Genomic DNA, 26395 nt, shown 5'->3' with positions numbered 1-26395 from the left:
ACTTTTCAAGCTCTACAACTCTCATGTTGACCATTTTTCAAAATTCCAAACAGATTTTGAATTGGAGATTTAAGTTTGAAAAGGGGACACTTTCCGGAAATCTGTATTTTCAAAATTACTTTGCATTTTGTACTGAAACTTCAAAAACTCAAAACACCAAAGTTGTACATCTTGACAAGATCTACAACTTTGCTTTTGAACTCAACTTCAAATTTTGCTTGGTTTTTGAATTACACAAAAAGGGGGTAAATCTAGGGTTTTGCAAACTAGGGTTTTTCCCCCCTAAGCTTTTCGGAAAAACTTTCACCCAAGGTTTTTAAACTCCAAAACAAGCATCCATACATAAAATAAACACACTTAAATTCCTAAACACATTCATCCAAAATAAACTTATTTTAGGTTAATGCATTAGTGTGTGCTTAACATATTTTTGATGCAATGCTCATGATGACATGTCCCATTTTTAGTTCGCTTAACACGAGAGTGTTACAGCTCTTTCCCCCTTAAAGAAATCTCGTCCCGAGATTTACCTTACAGTCTAACTAATGGAAAAGGAAGTTTGTCAAGGACTTCCAAAACCAACCTTTACAAAAACAGGGGTAGATTATAACACTATAGATTACAAGGGTAAGACAGAAGAAAGAAACTCAGGAAAACTTCCTAAGAGAAACTCTTCGGATTCCCACGTGGCTTCATCTTCAGTATGTTGATTCCATTGCACCTTGTAATATTTGATAGTTCTTCTGCGAGTGACTCGATCTTTTTGATCCAGAATCTTGATAGGATACTCTGAATATGTTAGATCAGGCTTTAACTCAACTTCTTCAACATGAATGATATGATCAGGCACTCTAAGACATTTCTTCAACTGAGAGACATGGAACACATTGTGTACTGATAACAACTGTGGTGGTAAATCTAGACGATATGCCACCTTTCCACATCTTTCAAGAATTTGATATGGACCTATATATCGAGGTGCCAATTTTCCTTTTACTCCAAAACGAGTGACTCCTTTCATAGGTGACACTTTGAGGTATACATAATCACCAACCTCAAAGCTAAGAGATCGACGTCTCTTATCAGCATAACTCTTTTGCCTGGACTGTGCTACCTTCATGTTCTCTCGAATGAGCCTGACTTTTTCTTCGGTTTCTTTGACTAAGTCAACCCCGAAGAGACTATGTTCTCCAGGTTCTGACCAATTCAAAGGTGTCCTACACCTTCTGCCATACAGAGCTTCGAATGGTGCCATCTTAATGCTCTCTTGATAACTATTATTATAAGAGAATTCTGCTAAAGGCAAACATTCGTGCCACTTCTCTGAATAACTGAGCACACAAGATCTTAACATATCTTCTAAGATCTGATTGACTCTTTCAGTCTGACCTCCAGTCTGTGGATGATAAGCTGTACTATGCAGAAGTTTAGTACCCAAGGACTTATGCAGATGCTTCCAGAAAGCATTCACAAATTGTGTCCCTCTATCAGATACAATAGTCTTTGGAACACCATGTAGACTCACAATTCTGTTAAAGTATATCTTAGCATAGTCAGAAGCTCGATAATCCTTTCTTACTGGAATGAAATGAGCTGATTTGGTCAGACGATCAACAATGACCCATATGGAATCAAACCCTCTCGAGGTTCTGGGTAAACCCACTATGAAGTCCATACTAATGTCATCCCATTTCCAGGATGGAATTGGCAATGGTTGCAATTCTCCAGCAGACCTAAGATGAACTGCTTTTACTTTTTGACAAGTATCGCATCTAGCCACATAACTAGCAATTTCAAGCTTCATCTTAGTCCACCAGAATCTTTGTTTCAAATCATGATACATCTTATTACTGCCTGGATGGATTGAAAGTCTTGTTGCATGAGCTTCATCAAGAATTTGTTTTCTGAGTTCAGGGACCTTTGGAACTACTAAACGATCCTTGAACCAAATCACTCCAGCTTCATCTATTCTGAACTTGGAATTCTGCTCAGACTGGATCTTTTCTTTCAAAAAGCTCATACCCTTATTTTCTCTCTGAGCTGTAATAATCTGATCTTTGATGGATGACTGAACTATAATATTTGCAAGACTTCCTTGTGGAATCATTTCAAGACTTAACTTCTCAAATTCATAACACAAGGTAAGGTTTATTGGCTTAACTTCCAGACAATTGCAATGACTCTTTCGACTGAGTGCATCTGCCACTACATTGGCTTTGCCTGGGTGATAGTGTACCTCAATATCATAATCTTTTATCAGTTCTAACCATCTCCTTTGACGCATATTCAACTCTGACTGAGTAAAGATGTATTTCAAACTCTTATGATCAGTATATATGTGACAAGCATTGCCCAATAGATAATGTCGCCAGATCTTCAGAGCATGGACTACAGCTGCCAACTCTAGATCATGGGTTGGATAATGCTCTTCATGACGCTTAAGTTGTCGTGAAGCATATGCAATGACTCTGCCTTCTTGCATTAGTACACACCCAATGCCCTTGCCTGAAGCATCACAATACACATCAAAAGATTTTTCAATATCAGGTTGAGCTAGCACTGGTGCAGTGGTCAATAACTTTTTCAAGGTCCGAAAAGCTTCTTCACACTCGGATGACCACACAAACTTGGTATCATTCTTTAGCAGTGTTGTCATTGGTTTAGAGATCTTGGAGAAGTCAGGGATAAACCTGCGATAATACCCTGCTAATCCTAAGAAACTCCGAACTTGATGTATTGAAGTTGGTGACTTCCAGTCAAGAACTTCTTGAACTTTGCTTGGATCTACTGCAACACCTTCAGCTGACAAGACATGGCCCAAAAATTGAACTTCATCTATCCAGAATTCACACTTACTAAACTTAGCATATAACTGATGTTCTCTCAGGCGAGTTAACACTATCCTGAGATGCTCTTCATGCTCTTCTTTAGTTTTGGAATAGATGAGAATGTCATCAATGAATACCACCACGAACTTATCTAACTCTGGCATAAACACTGAATTCATCAGATACATAAAATGTGCTGGGGCATTTGTCAGACCGAAAGACATGACCAGATATTCATACAAACCATATCTGGTAGTGAATGCTGTTTTCGGAACATCTTTTGGCTTGATCTTAATTTGATGATACCCCGATCTCAAGTCTATCTTTGAAAATACCTTAGCACCAGTTAGTTGATCAAAGAGAAGATCAATACGGGGCAAAGGATACTTATTCTTGATTGTTACCTCATTCAAAGGACGATAGTCTACACATAGCCTTAAGGTATGGTCCTTTTTCTTCACAAAGATTGCCGGACAACCCCAGGGTGATGAACTAGGTCGAATAAAACCTTTATCCATCAATTCTTGCAACTGAGTTTTTAATTCTGCTAACTCTTTTGGTGGCATTCTATAAGCTCTTCTAGATATTGGTGCTGTCCCTGGCTTGAGCTCTATTTCAAACTCCACATCACGATCCGGTGGCAAACCAGGTAAATCTTCTGGAAACACATCAGGAAACTCACAGACCACTGGAATATCCTTGATTTCCTTAACAGAGGTAGCACATACTTGCTCAACTGCTCTCTTAAGGGTAGGAAGATGGATAAGAAGTTGAGATTTGCTATTAGGTAAGTTGACCTTGATGGTTCTATTTAAGGTGTCTATAACTGCACCTCTCTGACTCATCCAGTTCATACCCAAGATCACATCTATACTCGGATCTTTTAACACTATCATGGATGTTGGAAATATATATCCACCCAAGTCTATTGGTACCTGATGTACCATTTCCTTAGTGCATAGTCGACCCCCAGGTGACTGTATAAAGAACTCATCTTTGGTTGCACCAATAGGTATATTATACTTTTCCGCAAATGCTCTATTCATGAAAGTATGTGATGCTCCAGAATCAAAAAGTGTAAGTGCTGGGTGTTGGGCAACAGGGAACATACCAAGCATCACTGGCTCTCCCTCAGGTATAGCTTCAACTTGAGTATGGAAAACCCTTCCTGTTTTCTGAGTACCCTTACCCTTCTGCTGATTCTGGGCATTACCTTTGTTTTGATTTGCTTGCTGATTTCCAACTGGTCTTGGTGCATTGGCATTTGGAATATTTTGCCTTGGATGTGGACATTCACGAGAAAAATGTCCACTCTTCCCACAATTGTAACAAGGGTTGTTTACAGCTTGTGACATTGGCGGACGGATGGCAGGAACATTTGGCTGACGTTGAACATTGAATGGCATTGTCGGCCTTGCAAAATTCCTCTGCATATTCTGCTGCTGAGGCGGCTGATAAGGAGGGCGATAAGATGGGCGGAACTGCTGAGCTGGGTGATATACAAGCCTCTGACGCTTCTTGTTGCCGCCAGATGATCCAGACCCTGAGACAAACCCCTTCTTCTTCTTAGCCTCCTTATGTTTGCGATTCTTTTCTTCACTGGAGATAGCAATGTTCACTGCCTCATGATAAGATATATTGCCACATGATGCCATTATCAGCTGAAGCTTTGTATTCAAGCCTCTCATGAAACAATCCTTCTTCTTTTCATCAGTGTTGACTTGCTCAATTGCATATTGGGACAGATGATTAAACTTTCCAATATACTGTATAACTGAGTCATCCCCCTGACGGAGAGCTAAGAACTCTTCGAGCTTCATTTTCATAACTCCCTTGGGAATGTAATGAGCCCTGAAGGCTTCCTTGAATTCTCCCCAAGTGATTCGGTGGCGGGCTGGTTGAACAGCCAGTAAATTTTCCCACCAAACTCCTGCTGCTCCCCTCAGCTGCTGAGCGGCAAAAGCTGGCTTCTGAGTTTCAGTACAGTTGATGAGACTGAACTTTTGTTCCATAGTGCGAAGCCAATCCTCAGCTTTAAGAGGTTCATCAGCTTTCGTGAATACTGGGGGACGAGTATCTGTGAAGTCAACATATGTGGTTTCTTCTCTGTTATGGCGACCACGGCCACGCTGACCAGCATTCTGATTTTGTGCTAACAGAGTTGTTGCATTGACCAATGCTGCAATTGCATCAGCCAAAGAGGGTGGAACTGGTGGTGCATTAGGAAAATCATCCCCACCCTGGGAAGAACTAGCTCCATGGTTGTTAGCAGACATCTGTTTAAAAACACATCACACTTTAATTAACATGCATACTTAACCATCATACATCATGGCTTACATAGCACAAACAGTTCATCTTATTTATCATACAAGTCCGCTCCCGGGCAGGACTACTTGAAACCACTATCTTACACAACTTCCCATACTAGAGGTTTTCTGACTAACTAAGTTACAAAGTCAGAAGATCACACTCGGTCATACTTCTTGCCTTCTCAACACCTAGTCGTCATCCATCTCCGAGTCACTGGTGGTAACACCCTCATCTGGAGTGGGAGTTCCTGGCTCCTCTGCTTCATCCTCAGAAGTATCACTATCCACTTGGATGACAACTGGTCCTTCCTCTGCTGCTTCAGGAGCCTCGGGTGGATTGAGGGCATCCTGCAGCTGGTGCACTTCCTCATGGAGGGTGTTGGCATAAGCCTCAAGAGTGACCACATACCCTGCCATATGGTACAGCTGAACCTCCATATTGATGTTGTCAGTGAGCATCAGGCGCAGATCATTCTTCATAAGCCTGTAGGTCCTTGGCGAAGGAGGACCTCCGCTGGTGTCACTCCCGTTTCCGTCGCTGGAGTTGTCAGTGCTGCTGTCGCTGCTATCGGAGGGTGGCGGATCCCTTGGTGCCAACTGGTGCCTGGGGACACGACCTCCGGTGGACTTGCGAGCGGTTAGGCGGGTACGTGCCATCTGCCAAAATAGTTTTATTTTGAATATTAGAACTATATATGTTCCAAGGTTAAAGGATAGAGTTTTACAATTAGATGGACATATTACCCCTAGTTATTAACAACTTTAAGGAGGAAAGTTAATTACATGTTATCATTAATGATGCATGAAGCGTACTTACGAACAAAGCATACATCAAATAAGTAATTATCTTTAAATTAGTCACTTGATATAAAAGTGCATAAACATTCTTTTCATAAATAGGGCAATATTATAACATTATAAGCATCGTTCCTTGTATATAAATATCACCATAATTATACTAAAAACATATCCAGTTGGATAAAAGGATAAGTCTAAAGAATGAATTGAGACAAGTTAGAAGCATAAGACAAGCTTAGAAGCAATTTGGACTCAAACTCATTTGAAATTTAGTTTGACTCAAAAGCTTTTGAAGTTTTCAAATTCGAATACTGCTATACTTTCTAAGGGAAACCTGGCTCTGATACCAGCTGTGGCAGAACCTCCTGAATTAAATGGCCCACATGCATACATCATTGTCCCAAAGACTTCTGATCGACGTGCACGAGTTCCAAATGACTCAAGAAGTCTGTCGGGTGTCCTCGGGAAACCCGAATCATCCACGTAACAATCTTTTCAGGAATTCCCTCATCAAGCATCACAGCATTACAACATTTCATAGATAAGAGAAATCAGAGTAAAAGCGGAAAGGTTACATAACATAGATTGAAACTTAAGTTCATAGTTTACAAACCATAAGCATTTGATACATAAAGGCTTCGGAACTTTATTATTACATAAACCATAGATTCACACAACGACTTTTACTTGCCCAAGGTCACACATCAGAAACCTCATCGTCACTTTCCTCCACAAGAGTAAAGTAACCATGACCATCGAAATGATAATCAAGAGATTCACCTGCAACATGGGTTAATAAAACCCTGAGTACGAAAGTACTCAACAAGACTTAACCGACTATAAAAGAGGTGAAGACTCAAGTATGCAGGCTATGGGGATTCAAGGTAAAGCTTTAACAAGATCAAGTATTTCTTTTGCATAAAAGCTTACTAAGATTAAAGCCTACTTTCAAGTTTTAACTCAAGATTATCAATTATAACTAGCCAAGATCATTATCCAACTTGCATAGGCAAATCATCTCTTTCTTATACCAAAGATTCACTTATTACTACGATGATGGTACGAGGATTGAGGCTCCATATCCGAGGAAACACGGCGATTCGAATCGATTAAACCCAGCTGGGGATTCAGTACCACACGACATATGTAGAACTTAATCTTGCATATGTCAACCTTTTCTATAGATCCTCCCATACAAGAACGGGTCCAGCGTCACCCGAGAGTACAGTACACCACCATCCTACAGCCAATCTAGATGTTTCCCGGTCATCTCAGATTCGTAAGGTGGGTACACGCTACTCTCGCCATCTTTCCACTCCCAGTACGCGGTTAGCCGTTCTCAAGTACCGGAATAGCTATAGGTAAGGCTTACCGCCGCATGTGGGCTGTACTCAAAGTTCTCAATCACAACAGGCCAATCAACGGTACGGTCCTTAATCGACACAGTTGGAAACACTACTTTAAGACTCCATTCTTAAAGCAAGTCCACCAACCGGTCTCAATTTGAACATCATTAACTATAAGAGTATTCCACAACAACCCTTCAAACTCTTTCATTTGAAAAACTTATCTAATAAGCAGGGCTAAGCATACTAAACATTTTCATAAAGCAAGTACCAAGGTAGATATTAAAATCATCAAGGTAGATAATGCAGCAAATAGGATTCACTCAACTCCTATTCACCTAATGCATCATATTAACTCAAGTGATATAAATAACTTTATGAAAATACAAGGATAGGGTTTAATGTCCGGGGCTTGCCTTGATCGGAGGGGACGTTCGGAAACTCAACTACTCTCGAAGGATCCACAAACTCGGAAGAAACCCACTGGGGATCAGATTCTTCCGGAGCGTACTCTATACGTAAAAGTGCATATGCATGATTATGATATATTCAAGGTATGATAAAGACAAATTACATGGTCTTGGATAGAAACAACAAACTATGATTATCTCGAGTACAATTTACCTTCACGGTATAGAAACTAATTAATCTAGTTATCAAAGCATAACTCGCTACTAAACAAACTTTATGATTTTTATTAAGCAATACTGTGAATCTATCATACCATAAAGATTATTTATATGAAAATAAACCATAACCAGGGAGCATATCATGCTAAGTGACCATGGTTGTCAAACAATCCAAAATATCACCCAAACCCTAAAGGGATTAATTATTTCTATTTCTTTTATAAGCATTTTAAATAGCTTCATCAAGAAATAGAGCATACTTGATCAAACAGAGCTGAAATTAATCATGGGGATAGATATCAGTAACATAAGTTCACATGTCAAATTTCATGATTTTTGGATATACCTATAAATTATTAAAATTCATGGAAGGTTTATTTATTAATAAACAGAGGCAATTTATATATATATGAAAATTACCAGAAAACAGAAACTAACATTTTTCTTATGCTCTATCCATTTCATGGAAGCTATACAAAAATTTTCACAATTTTTGGATCAGTATACAATTTGATACACAAATTCAAACATCAATCACTTTTGAACAAAAAGGAAAAAGAAAAAGAAAACAACGCAGTAAAAAGCCTGGAGACTGGGCCGCAGACCGGCCCACATCCGCACTTCCGGCCCGCATCCGCTCAGCGCGCGCCCGCTTGGGCACGGCCCAAGTCAGCCCGGAAGCCTTCCCGCGTCGCGCGCGGGCGCTGCCCCTCTCCTGCAGCCACTGACGGGCGGGTCCCGCTCGTCAGACGCTTCTCCCTCCTCCCGCCTCCACTCCGGCGAGCTCCAGCTCAACACCGGTGAGCTCCCGGCTTCCGCAGCAAGGCGCGCTAGCTCCCCCAGTTCCTCGCGCACCCGTAGAGCTCCTTTACACTAGCTCTCCCCTACTCTAGCGGCCCCGGCCACGGACGCGGCGGACGGCCACCTCGGCCAAACGAACACTGATCACCACACTTGAGTAGAACGCGAACTGAGCAGCGCAAGAGCATCAGTAGCTCACCGCGATTCCAAAGGAGCAAGAAGCAGCGGCGGAAAAGCTCTGGGTGACGCTGTCCACGGTGAGGCGCTCGCGGCGGAGCTCCGGCCGGGTTTGGGGAAGAATGGGTCGCTGCAGAGTTGTAGAAAGGTAGAGCTTGCGCTCGGGGGCGCAATCGAAAGCCGAGAACTTTGCGAAGCTGGAGAAGCGCTCGGGTGGATTGGAAAGGGAGCGATCGAGGCGAATTTGATGGCGCAGAGGGGTCGCCGGAGTTGGGTGAGGAGAAGAAAACAAAACGGCCGCTCAGGGGAAACATCGAGGAGAAAGGATGAGTACGCCGGGTTCGTGTCCACTTCACGGCGGCTCCGCGCAGCCAAGCAGCTGCGTGGCCGGTGCGTGGCAGCGCGCGCGAGAGCGGCGCCTGCCCGCCCTGCACCCGCGGTGGACGAGCTCGTGATCCCCTGGGATCACTGTAGCTCTCCCTTATCTCCTCTCTTTTGTCTTTTGTGAAAAAAATGACCAAACTTTGAAGAAAAGTCAAAAATCTGCCAAAATAAAAGTTGTACAAAACTTTGTGAGCTACAAAACATCTTTTGGTGGCCAGAGCCAAAACTGAGTGGAAAATAGCTAAATTGGCCAAACAGTTTGAAATTCAAGCTTAATTCCAAATTTTTGAATTGGGGCAAAACAGAATTTCTAAAATTACTTTTGATTTTGCATAACAACTTAAAAAACTCCCAACATGAAAGTTGTTCAACTTTTCAAGCTCTACAACTCTCATGTTGACCATTTTTCAAAATTCCAAACAGATTTTGAATTGGAGATTTAAGTTTGAAAAGGGGACACTTTCCGGAAATCTGTATTTTCAAAATTACTTTGCATTTTGTACTGAAACTTCAAAAACTCAAAACACCAAAGTTGTACATCTTGACAAGATCTACAACTTTGCTATTGAACTCAACTTCAAATTTTGCTTGGTTTTTGAATTACACAAAAAGGGGGTAAATCTAGGGTTTTGCAAACTAGGGTTTTACCCCCCTAAGCTTTTCGGAAAAACTTTCACCCAAGGTTTTTAAACTCCAAAACAAGCATCCATACATAAAATAAACACACTTAAATTCCTAAACACATTCATCCAAAATAAACTTATTTTAGGTTAATGCATTAGTGTGTGCTTAACATATTTTTGATGCAATGCTCATGATGACATGTCCCATTTTTAGTTCGCTTAACACGAGAGTGTTACATTAGAATTCGTTTAGGACAGCGACATGGTCACCAAAATATAACCTTGATCTCTTATTTTTATAAAAATATTTAAAAAATGATACATGTATACATTTATAAAAGTATTTTTCAAGACAAATCTATTCATATAATTCTCACATTTGCAAACTCAACAATTTAAAAATTATTGATGATTTATATTTCTAATATGTGACTTAAACCTTGTCCAGAACGATTTCTTAATACGGAGGAAGTATGACACTATATTACAGAAAGAGGACAGAAGAAAATGATTTCTTAAAGCAAGTATAAGAATTGTATGTAGGTTGTATGTTGAGTTTTTTTTTAACTAGGTTGTATGTTGAGTTTTTTTTTTAACTAGGTTGTATGTTGAGTTGGAAGAAAAAGAAAGAGAGAGAGAAATAGATTGTAACTTTAGTACTTTACGCTAGCTTATGCACAAGTGATGGAAAAATATTAATATTACTCCCTCCTTTCTTAGTATAAACTTAATTACAGTTAAGTATGGATGAAGTAATTATATGTACTTCTTCCGTCGCAAAATAATTATCGTTCTCGCTTTCCGAGAAATAACTTTAATTAAATATATATATCAAAAATATTAATATTTATATTATATAATTAATATCATTGAAAAGATCTTTAAATATAGTTTTTAATAAATTTATTTATAGATATAAATATAATATATATTTTCTACTATTTAAATTGGGGATACGTAAAAAACAACTGACGGAACAAACAGTCTCGGGAACCGCGCTCTGATGCCTTTATTATTGGCCACTGGGCTAGTCAGTGGTAGCCTGGTTTTATGAGAAGTGGTTGCCAGTTCTCCTCCCCTTTCGGCTTGTTTAGTTCTAAAAAATTTTGCAAAATCGACACGGTAGTACTTTCCTTTATATTTGATAAATATTGTCCAGTCATGGACTAACTAGACTCAAAAGATTCGTATCGTCAATTTCGACAAAACTGTACAATTAGTTTTTATTTTCGTCTATATTTAATACTCTAAAGATTCGATGGATTCGTATCTCATGGCAACGGCCTTGGAATCGCGGCCGTTGATTGTTCCGTCCTCTTCAGCTTCTGGTCTCTGGGAACTGCCAAGAGGAGGAGCCGCCACCAGACCAGCTCACTCCGTGCGCCAGAGAGCATCTTCTCTGAGACGGGCAGCTGACTGGTGGGGTAAGGGAGTGGGCGGGGCCACATCGGGGTGATCTAGATTTGTTTACGCATTAAATAAATTTTGTCTTGGACTGCTGTCTCCGGCCAGGGACCTTGTTGGGATGGAACCGGAAACAGGTGCGCGCACTGCATCAAAGTGTACCTCCAAGCCAGGTTAAGGCTAGTTCAGACTATCTCCAACGATCGTCACCCAAATTACAACATCCATTTGTTCTTTAGGTAGCGCTACAGGTAAAAGGTTTCATACCTATTTTTAGTCTTCTCTAACAATAAGACCTAAAAGACAACACTCTCTGCAATTGGGTCTCGAGGAGAGAGGATACCCAAATTTGGGTTATGCCTCTCCTGATACCCAAAATAGATCTTCTGTATGGGTACTCTGTTGGAGGCTATAGGTATTGTGTTGGAGACCCATTTTAGATTTGGGTTCCCAAATGGGCCTCCGAGATAGCCTCAGTGAGACTTTTATAGTGTTGTTTCCAAGTTGTAATGTTATGTGAAATGAAATAAAATTTAGATGAAAACACCCACTCTCAATAAAAAATTTCATTCCATAGTTTCATAGGCATTTAATTTTAAGACTTATAGAGAGTTGATAATCATACCAAGAGAGTTTCATCTAAATAAAACTCATTTCTTCTCTCTCTTCTTAAATACACTGTCATGCCATCCAAAATACATATATGACAACCTATTTAATGTGAATAAAACTCCCACTGGCCTCACTAGGCGGTTCGAGCGGTAATATGCTATTATTGTGCTAACAACCATTAAATTTTATCCAACGGTCTAAATCTATTAGCACAAATCACGATAAATAATTTTTTTTATAAAAAGACAAGAACAAAACTGTTTGCGCCTGAACTATAGAAGATATGTACAAGTAGATATATACTATGTTTAGGCCTTGTTTATATCCCACCAAAAAACAAAAAGTTTTCAAGATTTCCCGTCACATCGAATCTTGCGTCACATGCATGAAGCATTAAATATAAACGAAAACAAAAACTAATTACACAGTTTGTCTGTAAATTCCGAGACAAATCTTTTGATCATAGGTAGTCCATAATTGAACAATGTTCACCACAAACAAACGAAAGTGCTACAGTAGCGAAATACAAAATCTTTTCGCATCTAAACAAGGCCTTAGTTGTTTAGTGAAAACAACATTTTATAATTTAAAATGGGGGAGTATAACTTTTCATTCCAAACTATGTTTTAAATAATGTTGAACTCTACAGAAAGCTTGTTTCAAGGGTTGTCCATCACACCTAAAAGAACTCCAATACTACCATGTGCAAGTTGTGCCATGTTTTTCTCTCAAGTTAGATCTTGGCTTTAATTACTTTGAGCATTAGAACTTGTCTCAATAACTTAACTTTGCACCCCTCTTAATAGTATTAGATATCTAAACTCAAACTCAAAAATAAAATATACTTAAACATCTTGAGGTTGTATGACTCTTTGTATGTATGTCTTCACAATGGTGCAACTAACTTTGCATCAATCTTTGAGCATGTGACTTAACTAATTTGAACATATATGAGTTCAATTCATTGCTTCAACTCACTTCTTAGTTAAGATATGACAACAATTTGATGCCTCCCCAAGAATAACTTCATGTGGATTGATTAGTCCTTGAGAATTCCCAAGTGGTTCACCTAATCACTGACCCCTAGACACATCGCTTGACCGTCATCAACGCTTAGTACACCAAAGCCAAGCTTATACTATTTCTTAACCTCATTCCCACCTTGAGTCAAACTTTGCTTTGCGCCAACAAAAATACTTCATATGAAATCCACCAATCTTTTTCACAAATTATATCCAAGTTAACTTTATAAAGGCCATTGATCACCTCATTTTGATTTCACATGCCTTCTCTTATGCCTGAGGTTCATGATATTAACATGTTCCAAAACAATGATACTATATATATGCATACGTTTCTTTCCATTTATAAACATTGGACAACCATTTATTAGCAATATCATTGCTCTTGATAATTTTCTTCTTCATGCTTCCAGCTTGATCAATACCAATGCATAGTGATTTTCAAAGTCTTTATCCATTCTTGACTTCTTCTCGAAACTTGATCAATACTAATAAACTACCAATCACTTATTTTTCATGCAAGGCAAGCCACTATCAAGACCAAACCAATCAAATATTCGTGATTCTTCATTTGAGGTAATGACATGAGTTTGATATGATTAAAAATGCATCAAACTCACTAGTACTTAGTGATTTTGTTATTCAACCACCAAAATCCACTAGGGAGCCTTGATGCACTTTGAGGAAAATTGAATCGTGACGAGTTTGTGTGATTCCACATTCAGTGGAGGTGTGCTCGTAAAAGGGCATCACTCAATTATGAAAAGTAGCTGCCAACTTAGAATAGAAACACATAGATGCACGCATATATAACTCTTCTTTTCTATTGCCAATATAGTTATTGATTCTGTAACAGAACCGACCAAATTATAAGAGGTTAAGCCCAACAGCGACCATTTGCATAGTCAAAACCATCCGGCTTAAGCCCATATAATCCCGGTAGTCCGTGAAATCTCGAAGGATTTCAACCCAAGATCGTAATAAGTTTAGCGGTCTCCATCCACAAGTACATCCAGATTACAACATTCATAAAATACATCGGAGTACTTAAGTTATTACAAACCAAGTTCTTCAAGTAGCGGAAGCTTCATAGTTCGAAATTACAACACACACGATAAGTCTGATACAGTGCCATAGTTCGGTCATTCCCACAAAAGCAAGGGAAGAGACGGAGTGACCATCGCCCTTGGTCTAGTCATCACCCATAGCTGGGTACAGACAGAGGATGCAATAACCATAGTACATTTGACCATCTGCAAAACAACATGGGAATAGAACCCTGAGTACGAGAAGGTACTCAGCTAGACTTACCCGCCATAAACTTAAAATAAAGACTCATCAAGGATCATGAAGGCTATATAGTGGGGGAGCTGACGACCAATTTGCACAACCGCAGTATTTCTCTAACATAACCTACATAAGTCTTTCTCCTTTTAATTGGCTCAAGTTGAAAGTATCATTACCTATCATCTAGGTTTGCACCTGCACTATTACAAGCAAGTATGAGACTATGATAGTACCTCATCATAGCATTTCTTAAAAACCATTCATCATTATAACCCAAGTGTTCCATAGTCCTTACTACGAGGACGAAGCTCATGTCAAGTGCTCACTATCCAGGAGCGATGGCGATTCGAATCGATTTCTAACCAGCTGGACCATGTTGCACTATCCAGGACCAATTCGCGGGTTCGACAGGCACCGCCCGTACCCGAGGACCGTTCCGGCGACCGAGGTATCCAAGGTATACCAAGGTTGCGCACCGCGCCCTCGTCGTTCTCCTCAACCATCACCAATACAGCGCGTACATCGGGCCGATTCCCGGCCCGGATAGTGCTCAGGCTTCGCGGTCGGAACGACTTATCCTTCCAGCTAAGTGTGGGGCATGCGTTCTACATGACAAGAGGGCCGTCAACGACCGGTCCTTAATCGACACAGGCAGGGGCACTATGGTCAACCCACCACCAGACCCTGCCCGGTCTCCAAATTCATTTCACACTTGGTCATTATTTTCCCGAGCAAATAATGCTTAATCAAGCAGGTATCCACCTATATCTCGCTGGTGACAGGGAATCACCCGACTTCTACCGGACTAAGCAAGCTAAGCATAGACTCCGCACCTATCTACATAGGACAAGGTAGATAAACGAGTAGGGATAACAAGGAGTACATATGCATCAACGGTATCAAGCAACTCCTATCACTTAGATGCAACATAGTAGAACCAATATAATATATATACTGTAAGTTAGCGAGAATAGGGAGACTTAGAATGCTCCGGGGCTTGCCTTTCTCAAACGTGCTGGGTCGGTGATCCGGACACTCCTGCAGTTCCTCTCCGGGTTCCGGGGCTTCCGGAGGTTCCTGCTCCTGAATCCGCTCTGGCTCCTCGGGTCCCACCTCGTTCTCCTGCGAGTCTGTATGATGCATGTGTGCTCATGAGTGGAGTGCGAGATGCCCGAGTGGATGCTTGTATGAGAAAGTACCAAAGGATCAGGACATGATGCATGGATGATACACTTGGTCATGCTCATCACAAGGTATGCAACATCATCCAAGAACAGGCACTTGGATTAAACATCTATTACATTCTCTTTTACAATTATTTTTCAAATGCAATCAGCAACCCACATGATGCTTCAAAGATACACCAAACCCAACTTATTCCATTCAACCTAGATATGCAATCATTAAAGTCACATGCAATTCTGTTCATCAATAATTTCTACAAAAATTACAGGAGACTACTAGCAAAACATAAAGTCTACTGTAAATTTTTCATAATTTTTGGTTACTTATTTTGAGTCACAAAAATCACAAGATTAATTAATAAGGCAAGTAAAATCACTCTACTGGGATACAAGTGTCAAACAACAGATTTCATATTTTTACAATTTGCATAATATCATAAGAAACACCCACAAAATTTTCTAGATTTATTGCACGAACCAATTAATTATTAAAAATCATAAATCACTGCCATGCAAGCATTTAAATTACCATAAATTCATTTATACATCAAATAATATGTACCAATATTTTCCCAGTGAGCAAACACACATGCAAAGCCAACAAATCAAGTTTCACATTTTTCTGAGCCATATTTTATTTACTATGCATATTCCAAGTTTAACAAAATCATGGATAAAATATATTCACACAGAAAAGTTACTCCAACATGACATGCAATTACATCAAACTGTAGATCTGGAAATATAGAGCACACCAAAATTTATTTCATTCAATTTGGAGCTGTAGAACTTAAGATACAGATTTTACAAACTTTAAATCCATTTCTGGAAAACACTTTTTCAAGAAAACCGACGAAAAAGGCTACGTACACCCAGATCTACACCCACCAGGGTGCCCCTACGACTGACAGTGGGTCCCCGACCCCACCGGTCAGCGAGACCGAGAGGGAGCTCACCTCCGACGAGCGGATCTCGCCGGCGGTGAGGTCTCCGGCCACGGGGTGAGCACCAACGTGCTCCCCGCACCAAGACGCACCCAGCGGTACCCTTGGATCGACCAGAGGACGGCCGGAACACCTCCGGCGAGCATGCATGGCGGCACGGCGGCGCTGCTCGCCGTGGCCAGGCTGCTCCGGCGCGGTAGAGCGTGCGCAAACGCCTCTCCGAGCTTCCTCACCTTCCTACCGACCTAGCGCAACAAAGAACGAGCGAAAAGAAGCAGGGAAACGCTAGATCCGTCGCGGCGGAGTACTCCGGCGAGCTCGGGGTAACTCCGGCGAGCGATTCACGGCGCTCGACGGACTCTCACCTCGGTAGAACGTTCGCACGAGCTTACCCTAGCGACGGCGAGTGCCCTGGTGCTCTTGGCGTCGAGCTTGGGGCTCTGGTGTGGCCGGCGACGAGCGGCGGAGCTCTCTCCGGCAATGGCGCGCGGAGGAGCGGCTGCTGCTGCGCGGTGCGAGCGGAGGAGGAAGGAGAAGGAGGGCGCGAGGGAGACAGGATGGAGGGAGTGGCCTGGGAGCCTGCGCCGGCGTCCCGACCAGGGGGGGTTGGAGGCCGGCCGCGGCGCGTCCAACGCCGGCGTACGGCCGCCACGTGGCCGGCGCCGGGTGGAGCGAGGCGGGCGCGGGAGAGAGGGGAGGAGGAGTGGGCCGCGTTGTCCAGCTGGGCCAGAAGGGAGGCGGGTCGGCCCAGCAGCGCCTGCCCCCTTTCTTTTTTTTTTGAATTTCTTTTCTCAAATTCTTTCTAAATTCATTTGGACCAATTTAAAATCATTTTCACCTCTTGCTCCCAACAACAAAGTTGTTCCAAATTAAAAACTCTACAACTTTGCTTTGACAAGCAAGACCAAATTCCAAACAAAATTTGAGTTACAAGTTAAAACTCAGTTCTAGGTTTTAAATAAATTCATTTTGGGAAAATTTGTATAAATTCTATTTCTCAAATTCCATAGCTCCAAAAAAATTGCACAAAAATATTCTAAATTCTTCTTACACATAAAGCAACCTAATTTGAGTATTTCACAATTTTAGAAGCAAGCATCATATTTTTAACATATTTAAAACACATGAAATGATGCACATAAAATCATATTCTTAAAAGAATGATATGCTCATGATGCTTATGATTAATGAGAATGCTTATGCATGACTTTGATAAGACTAAGTGCATGCTTAACACCTAGGGTGTTACAGATTCCTTTGGTAAGTTTATATACCTAAGAAGTTAGTTCTACCTTCGTCATAAAATCATGCAATTTTTTAAGAAAAACTTAAATGCACTCACTTGGTAACATCATGATTCGACATAGTCATGATCATTGTAAAGTTTTAGGGACAAGGGGTTTTAGTACAAAACGTCACAAATGCTGGTATAGAAGTGTCGATGTGTGTTCTTTTTCTTTAAGATTGAAAATTGAATGTTGACCATGTGTTCCATAAAACAATTGTGGTCATGAAAACGTGTTACTCAAGTATAAAAAACTCATGATTGGCCAGTATAATTGTATAAGGACTCACCCACATGGTCATATAACTTTAGTTCTTTTCTATTTCATTAAAACTTCAAACTTTAGGCCTAGGCAAATGGTCAACAAAGAATTATATTTATACTCGCAACCAACGAGACTATGGTTCACATTGAAACTTAAGAGGATGAGGAGTTGAGAATGACACGGTATTTTCTATACCCACATTTGTGGAATTGTATACTAAAAATGCTAAATAAAACTCTCTCCAATTGTATAGATCTATGAATCTAATAGGTTTTAAGAGTATATTCTCAGATGATTTCTAATATTACATAAAAATATTTACAATCTAGTGGTGAATATTGTTCTCAGCTAGATGTTCTAGTGAATAATTCTCATATGGGTTTGCACGAATGCATAAGGTGGTGCCCCTCCTCGATCTTCATACCTCCTATGACCTATCGAATTATTTGAGTTCAAGGAGCAAATTTGTGTAACACAGAATAATTTATATAGCTTTCGTTAAGTAGAATAGCTAGAGATATAATCACAAAATTGTCACTTTAAACTTCTCTTCTCTTCACCAATAAAAATTATTACTATAATAGCTGTACTGTCTAAGGTAATTACTACATATAAAAAAATATCTTATATTCCATTTGTCTTTGGAAGAATGAATTCCTTCAATTTTAGAATAGATTAGCAATGAAGATAAAAGACCATGCAGTCTCTTATTAAACTCTTGAACCTTAATAGCTCTCTAGAAGCTTAGGCCTTGTTTAGTTCACCCTAAAAACCAAAAAGTTTTCAAGATTCCTCGTCACATCGAATCTTGCGGAACATGCATGAAACATTAAATATAGATGAAAACAAAAACTAATTACACAGTTTGTCTGTAAATCACGAGACGGATCTTTTGATCCTAGTTAGTCTATGATTGGACAATATTTGCCACAAATAAACAAAAGTGCTACACTAGCGAAATCCAAAAAATCGCATCTAAACAAGGTCTTAATTAAGTAGCGTTGTTTGGAATATTCAATAGCATTGCAATAGAGAGGTTGTGTTAAATGTAAACCACACTACGAGAGAGATTAATGTGGGTTGGTGGACCATTTACCATGGTGACAAACATTTTTGCTTAGAAATTAGTAATTCTTTCAGAGGGCCTTGTTTAGTTTTAAAAATTTTTGAGAAATCGACACTGTAGCACTTTTGTTTGTATTTTACAAATATTGTCCAGTCATAGACTAACTAGGCTCAAAAAATTCTTTTCATAAATTTCAACCAAACTGTGCAATTAGTTTTTGTTTATATTTAATATATTATACATACGTCTAAAATTTTGATGTGACGGGGAATTTGAAAAAATTTGCAATTTTTTTGGAACTAAACAAGGCTAGGAAGTACTAGCAAATTAACAAGATCAGTGTTGTCTATCAGCAAATACCAACGTTAAATGGCGTTAGATTAAATTAAGGTCTTGTTTACTTCCAAAAAATTTTTGCAAAATAAGAATAGTAGTATTTTTGTTTGTATTTGACAAATATTGTCCAATTATGGACTAACTATGCTCAAAAGATTCGTCTCGTCAATTCCGACGAAATTATGCAATTAGTTTTTATTTTTATCTACATTGAATACTCATATGTCTAAAGATTCGATATGTCTAAAGATTCAATATAACGAGAAATCTGAAAAAGATTTTTGTAGAACTAAACAAGGCCTGAAACATGGAAAGAGAAACAGAGTAGGTTAGACATGTGGGGCCTCGGCCTGCATGCTGCGGTACCGGGGGAATCTGGCAGAACTATCACGTTCCGAGGGAACGGAAGGCGGTCAGAGTCCCTTTTGGATTTTCGGAATATCGTGGGAACCCCGCGGCCGGGCTGCCTGCCTGCCTGGAGCTCGCAGCAGCAGTGCAGCCATGCACAGACAGCAGTCGCAGCAGTAGAAGAAACAGAGCCCAATGCCAGCCAAGCCCACTGCCCACCCCCACATGACGCAGCAGCTGCATTCAAGCCATCCCATCCGATCCCACCCGGAGAGCCGAAGCCGATGCCGAAGCTGGAAGCTAGCCGGCCCAGATCTCTTGCCCGGTCTTTACGCTTCCGGCTCCGGATTAGACCCTCGCTCTGAAGATCTGGCGCCAGTCGCCTAATCATGACGCGCTGCCCTTCTCTCGGGCCTTGTTTAGTTCACTGTGAAAATCAAAAAGTTTTCAAGATTCCTCGTCACATCATATCTTATGACACATGCATGAAACATTAAATATAAACGAAAATAAAAACTAATTATACAGTTTAACTGAAAATCACGAGACGAATCTTTTGATCCTAGTTAGTCCATAATTAGATAATATTTATCACAAACAAACGAAAGTGCTACAGTACGAAAATCTTTTCACTTTTCGGAACTAAACAGGCCTCCGTTCTCCCGCACGGACACTAGTCTACTGCAGCTACGCTCAGCTACAGGTAGCTATAGGTTAGCTAGGGCTACCACTCATCACTAGCTGATGTGCTGCGGCCGCGGCAGCCCGGAAACAAGACTGTACGCACGGCATCGCGCTCGATAACCTGTTTATTTCAAAAAATTTTGCAAAATAAAAATAGTAGCATTTTTATTTATTTTTGACAAATATTATCTAATTATAAACTAATAACTAGGCTCAAAAGATTCGTCTAATCAATTCCGACCATACTATATAACTGGTTTTTATTTTTATATATATTTAATACTCTATGTATACATCTAAATATTCGATATGAAGGATAATCTGAAAAATTTTGCAAAATTTTGCAAAATTTTTAGAGAACTAAACAAGGCCCTGTACTGTACTCCGTCGGCAGTCCGATCGCCCCGTCACTTTTGTGACATGTGAGCGAGCTGCGACTGCGATGTCCAAAGCAGGCGAGCTGTAACTGCCTTTCACATCTTTGACTCCCATGAGCGCACGCAAAAGGCAACGATGGTCGATGGAGGAGAAACGCTGAAACAGCCTCCCGAAAGCGGTTTAGGCGTTGTTTAGTTCTGAAAAGATTTTGAATTTCGGTATAGTAGCATTTTCGTTTATTTGTGTTAAATATTATCTAATTATAAACTAAATAGAATCAAAAAGTTTATCTCGTAATTTATAGACAAACTGCGTAATTATTTTTATTTTTATCTATATATAAAGCTTCATGCATGATAGAAAATTTTGAAATTTTTTTGATTTTTAGAGTGAACTAAACAATGCCTTAAATGAAACAGAGATCTCTTTGCGGACTCGTCGCCCAAAAGATTGCTTTGCTCGCTGCCCTTGCTGGAAACATCAGAATTCAGAATACTCCAACACGTAGCTAGCATCAGCATCGTCAGAATAGCTAGCAACCACCTGAGCTGGTGCTAGGACCTAGTGCTACGAGTACTTCACGCTCGAGTTTAATTGACAACGACTACGGAGTACTCCTACTGTACTTCTGTACAAAAACTTGCGCATGGCTTGGATCAATGACACCAGTCGTTTGTGCTTGGCACAGCAGTGCAATTAGTGGAAGTCTAACAGCAACCCTAACCGAAAGACACTAGGCACATCAACGCAAGAACCCATCTGATCTGATCTGATCTACCAGTCGAAACGGAACACGTCGATCGAACTATAGCTAGAGCTAGTAGAACAACAAAACGGCCCGCCCCCGCCGTTGCATGCGCCCGCATGCAAGCAAACGCATCTGCTTGCGCGCCAGCCCGACTAGCTCGTGCTAGCTGGGGACGAGGCGGCCGCGACGGTCAGGCTTAGGTCGGCGCCCTCCAGCGCCAGCCGCGGCTTCCTGGCAGGCGACGCGGGCGGCTGGTCTGTTTCCTCCGGGGAAGCCGGCCTCTTGGTGCCGCCCGCGCCGCTCGGGGCGGCGCTGAGGTGCACGCCGAATAGCATGGTGGCAGACCGCGCGGTGCCGCTGCTTCCACCCTCCCCGCCGCCGCCGCTCTTGTCGGCCTGCTGCTGCGGCGGCGGCGGCGGGGGTGAGGGCTCCTCCGCGATGGTGAGCGAGCTGCTGGACGTGGTGCTCCCGCCGGAGTGGTTGTGGTTGAGCCCCGCGGCCGACACGGGGGCGGCGGCGGCGGTGGGCTGCTTCTTGCGCGCGGCAGCCTGCAGGCCGAGCCCCTGCAGGAACGCGGCCGCGGCCGGGCTGGGCGCCACGGGTCGCACGTGGTTCTGCACGAAGTAGATGATGTCGTTGTAGAGCTTGCGCATGTGCGCCAGCTCCTGCAGCAGCGCCGTGTTGCTGCGCCGCAGCCGCTCGTTCTCCTCCATCAGCACGGCCGCGGTGGCCGCGCGCCCCGCGTTGTTGCCTCCGGCATCGGCGGCGGAGGGCAGCGGAGAGGGAGACGGCGACGGCGACGGCGCCGGAGGAGGAGCGCCCAGGGCTAGGAGCCGCGTGGCGGCCACCGGCCCAGGCGCGGCGGCGTGCGGCTCCCTCCAATGCGGGTGGTGCGGGAACGCGAGGCCAACGCCTGCGCGCGCGGCCGCCGCCACGACCCCGTCGTCGAACTGGTGGTGGTGGTGGTGGTGCGGGGCGCCCGGGTGGAAGAGCGGGAAGTGATGAGGCGGCACGAAGAAGGGCGGAGGCGACGGCGACGCCGTGGACGTGGACGTCTTGCGCCGGTGGATCTCGCACAGCAGCTGCTTCTCCCCCTTGCGGAAGAACTCGTTGGCGAACTCCCACCGCTCCGGAACCACCTTCCGGAAGCCCTGCATTGCGCATTGCAAGCAACACCACCGTCACCATCAAAGAAACCATAACCGACGCTTCACATCTCAATCAAAGCGAGGGAAGTGCTGCAACTCACGTAGGTGTTGAGCTGCCGGACGAAGGAGGAGAAGTTGTTGTGCTTGAAGTAGTTGGGGAGGATGTCGCGCGCGAACTCCGGCGGGCGCCAGACGACGAAGGTGGAGACGCGGTCGTCGCCCCAGGAGACGATGTGGTCCGTGGCCGGGTCGTCCACCAGCTGGTACGTCTTGGTCAGGAACGGCGCCGGCACCGCCTTCTGCGCGGCCGCCTGCGCCGCCGCCGCCGCGTCGCAGTCCCAGCTCCCGCACCTCTCCATCTCTTCTCTCCCTCGCTCCTTCCTACAGGAGCCGAAGCGTCGACGAAGGTTTCTTGGGGTTTTAACTTGTTTCTTCGCACCACTGGAGGTGAGGTGGACGATACGAGGCGAGCGGAGCGGGGTGACCGGCCCGGCTATTTTAACTGGAGGAGGTGGGTGGTGGTGGTGAATCCCGGATACGGACCGGACCGGGAGGAGGGAGTGGACGAGCGGAGGAGGTGCAGTGTGCTGGTGGTGTGCTCCTGCCTCGGGGAGCGTGTGGGCGGTGGGGGTGGTGGGAGGGAATATGTGTCGCTCTGTCTGTCTGGGTGTTTTGGAGAGAGGGATTGGAAGTTTGGAGATGCAGCTTTCAAGGCACACCCGTGACACTTCCTTCCGCCAGCGCTCTCCCCCAGCGTCGTCGAGCCATCCAACCACGTTCGTTTTCTCGGTTTCTTCAGGATCTTTTGCGACCCTCTTTTTAACCCGTCCGCCATTTCTTTCACCCCTCCAAAGCGAGCTTTTCTTCTCTTCCCGTGGAGCAGTACACGGACGGGAACGGGATCGATGTTTTCATTTTTCCTTTCCACACCCCCCTCGTCTCCTCCTCTCCTCGTGCATTTCTGGAAAGGTCCCCCCCGGCGGACGGACAAGCCCTGCTGCAGTTTTGGAAGCATCTCCAAAACCCGATTTCTTTTCCGGCGTCAGGGAAATAAGAGATGGGGGAAGCCATGCCGCGAGCCATTCCTATTGGCCGGTCAATGGTACCCTGACGTTGCCGCTCGGAATTTAAAAATTTTGTGTTACGCTCGTCGTACGTGGCGTCAAGTTGTTGCAGGGATATGAGAAGACGGTTTTACGATCGGAACGCAGCGGCAGCAGTCCTTCTGGGATCAGGGCACCGGTCCATGTGGCCCGAGCGGTGCCCAGTGCATATCACGTGCTGTCGATGGAATGCAAGCCCAAACAGTTGTCCTTGCACCACAGGCAGTGTTTTGATTTTTGTGTGCGGGTGGTATAAGACATCAAAATTACTTGTGATAAAATTTAAAATAAAGAACAACATCCCATCTTGCTTTCACTATCTTTTTTTTCTAGTGACCATTGCCTTCAGATGAACATAGTTCAGTGGAGTGCTAAAGCCAGAATACAATCCTTCTGCTATTTTTTTTACTAAACTCACAAGCTTAGACATGCTAAAAAAATAAAGGTTTCAGAACCAAACCAAAACATATCTAAATCGGTTGTGACCTCAGGTCCAATTTGAATTTACATGTGTATGTTAATGTCAGATTACACAGTTTAGTATCACATTGGTTGTTAAGTGAGGATTTAGATCAACACATAAAACTACCAAAGTCCATATCACCATCCCTAGGGTAACCCTTTTACATTAAGTGTGGATAAACACGTAAATCGGTAAGTGATGTGTGAAGTTCATATTGTGTGCAGAGTAGATCAAAGTCGTTTAGACTCTAGTGTGTTACATCGATGAAGAAAGTACATCCACAATAAAATCATCACGAGCTTAGGATACCCTCTTTTAGCTGCTGGGTCTATTTCTTAGTCCTATGTCCTTTCATTCAGGGACGAAACTAGAAAAAAATTTAGGAGGGGCTGAATAAAAGTGCTACAACGATTTAGCTCTACGATCTTTCATAATAAACAGATATAATAGACGGAAGTAGTTTTATATTAAAACATTGAATAATAATGAAATTCATAAAATATATCATGATGTAGTTCATTCATACCGGAAGGTGAATTCTACAGAAATAGACGGCACATGTCATTGACACACATTATTCATCCGATGTAGCAATCTACAAAAATAGACATAATTGATTAGTCAAACATATATGAACCTCCAAATTTTAAATTTAGAAGAGAATAGAGCATACCACTATTTTTTTGGGCAATAACATACGGCGTTTTTTCATCTCTTGAAAACGCTTTTTGATCTTTTCATTACCAATCTTTCTAAATATCTCCCTCTCATTATAGCATATCATCAAGTCATTGAGCCATTCATCACCCATTTTATTACGCAAATCTGTCTTTATAATGGACATGGCTGAAAATATCCTCTCAACTGAAGCCGTTGCCACCGGTAGTATCAAGGTTAGCTCAATCAGACGATAAACCAATTTATATGATATGTGCATCCTAGTCTTCATCATAATTTCAGCAACCTTTCCAAGTTCAGTGCATCCAAGAAATTCTGGAGTTCTTCTAGCACGGTTCACAAATTGTCTAAGTTCATTTGGCAAAACAGTAAGGTCACCAATATCAAAATCCTCAGCATAAATTTCAGCAAGCCTCACAAGTTTGTCCACATCAAAATTAGAGAAGGAGTTCCTTGGGTTAAAAGCAGCCATACATACTAATAACTCTGAACTAATTTCACTAAACCGATGATTCAACTCAGTCAAGATGGCATCAATGGCGACAAGAAAAATCTCAACATGATAGTAATGCATGTTTGTTACCTTTTGCTTTCTTCGTCTAGATGTCCCTCTAACATTTATTTCCTTACCCATATCTTGCACTTCGATCTCATTCTTCTCACAAAATGTTTTCACTTTTTTGAGTAATGGCTCCCATCCATTTTCCCTCATATATTGCAAGCCTTCTTTCACATCTGTGATCAAATGCATTGCTTCAACTATGTCTTGATCCTTCCTTTGCAAAGCATGTGACAAAATATCTGTCATGCTCAACAATTCTATCATCAAATGCAGGATGAACACAAAATCAAAGCTCTCCATTTTTCCAATTAAACCTAAAGCTCCACCGTTATTTGTTGGTTTAATGGAATCTTTCTTCACTATCTCAAGAACATCTATGATAGCCTCCCACATCACCAAAATGTGAAGCAAAGTTTTAAGATGTGAACCCCATCTAGTATCTCCAGGCCTAGCTAGGCTACTTTCTTGATTTAAACCTCTTCCAGTCATAATCTCACCATTCTCAATCTTTTCTAGCAAAACATCATGATGCTTTGCAAGCAAGGCATCTTTTCTCATACAAGATGCACCCACATTGTTGATTATTAAAGGAATATAGTTAAAAAAATCTGCAATGTCTGCACTAGAAGTCGAAACAGTAACAACCACTAGTTGCAATTGATGGGCAAAACAATGCACATAGAAAGCATGAGGATTTTCATCACGGATCAATTTCTGCACCCCATTAAATTCACCTCTCATATTAGAAGCTCCATCATACCCTTGCCCACGAAGCATAGAGATAGACAAATTGTGACTTGAGAGCATACCAACTAAAGCTTCTTTCAATGCAATAGCAGTACAACTTTGAACATGTTGAAGTCCAAGAAATCTCTCCAGCACTTTTCCTTCATCATTAACAAACCTGCACACCACATTTGTTCATGTGTTAGTATAATTGTACAAATAATCTATGCACAAAATTGCAATTGTAGAGAAAT

The 26395-nt window shown here is 42.1% G+C and overlaps 1 protein-coding gene across 1 annotated transcript; it reads right to left on the bottom strand.

Annotated features, from left to right (window-relative positions):
• LOC8081045 (heat stress transcription factor B-4c) lies at positions 21323-23231 on the bottom strand. Its single transcript, XM_002460278.2, has 2 exons — positions 22711-23231; positions 21323-22612 (listed from the first exon to the last, which is right to left on the bottom strand). The coding sequence occupies exons 1-2, from the start codon at positions 22966-22968 to the stop codon at positions 21614-21616; spliced, it is 1257 nt and encodes a 418-aa protein (XP_002460323.1). The 5' UTR covers positions 22969-23231; the 3' UTR covers positions 21323-21613.

This window comes from Sorghum bicolor, chromosome 2 (genome assembly GCF_000003195.3).
Source record: "Sorghum bicolor cultivar BTx623 chromosome 2, Sorghum_bicolor_NCBIv3, whole genome shotgun sequence".
NCBI lineage: Eukaryota > Viridiplantae > Streptophyta > Magnoliopsida > Poales > Poaceae > Sorghum > Sorghum bicolor.
This window is presented reverse-complemented; position numbering and strand designations above follow the sequence as displayed.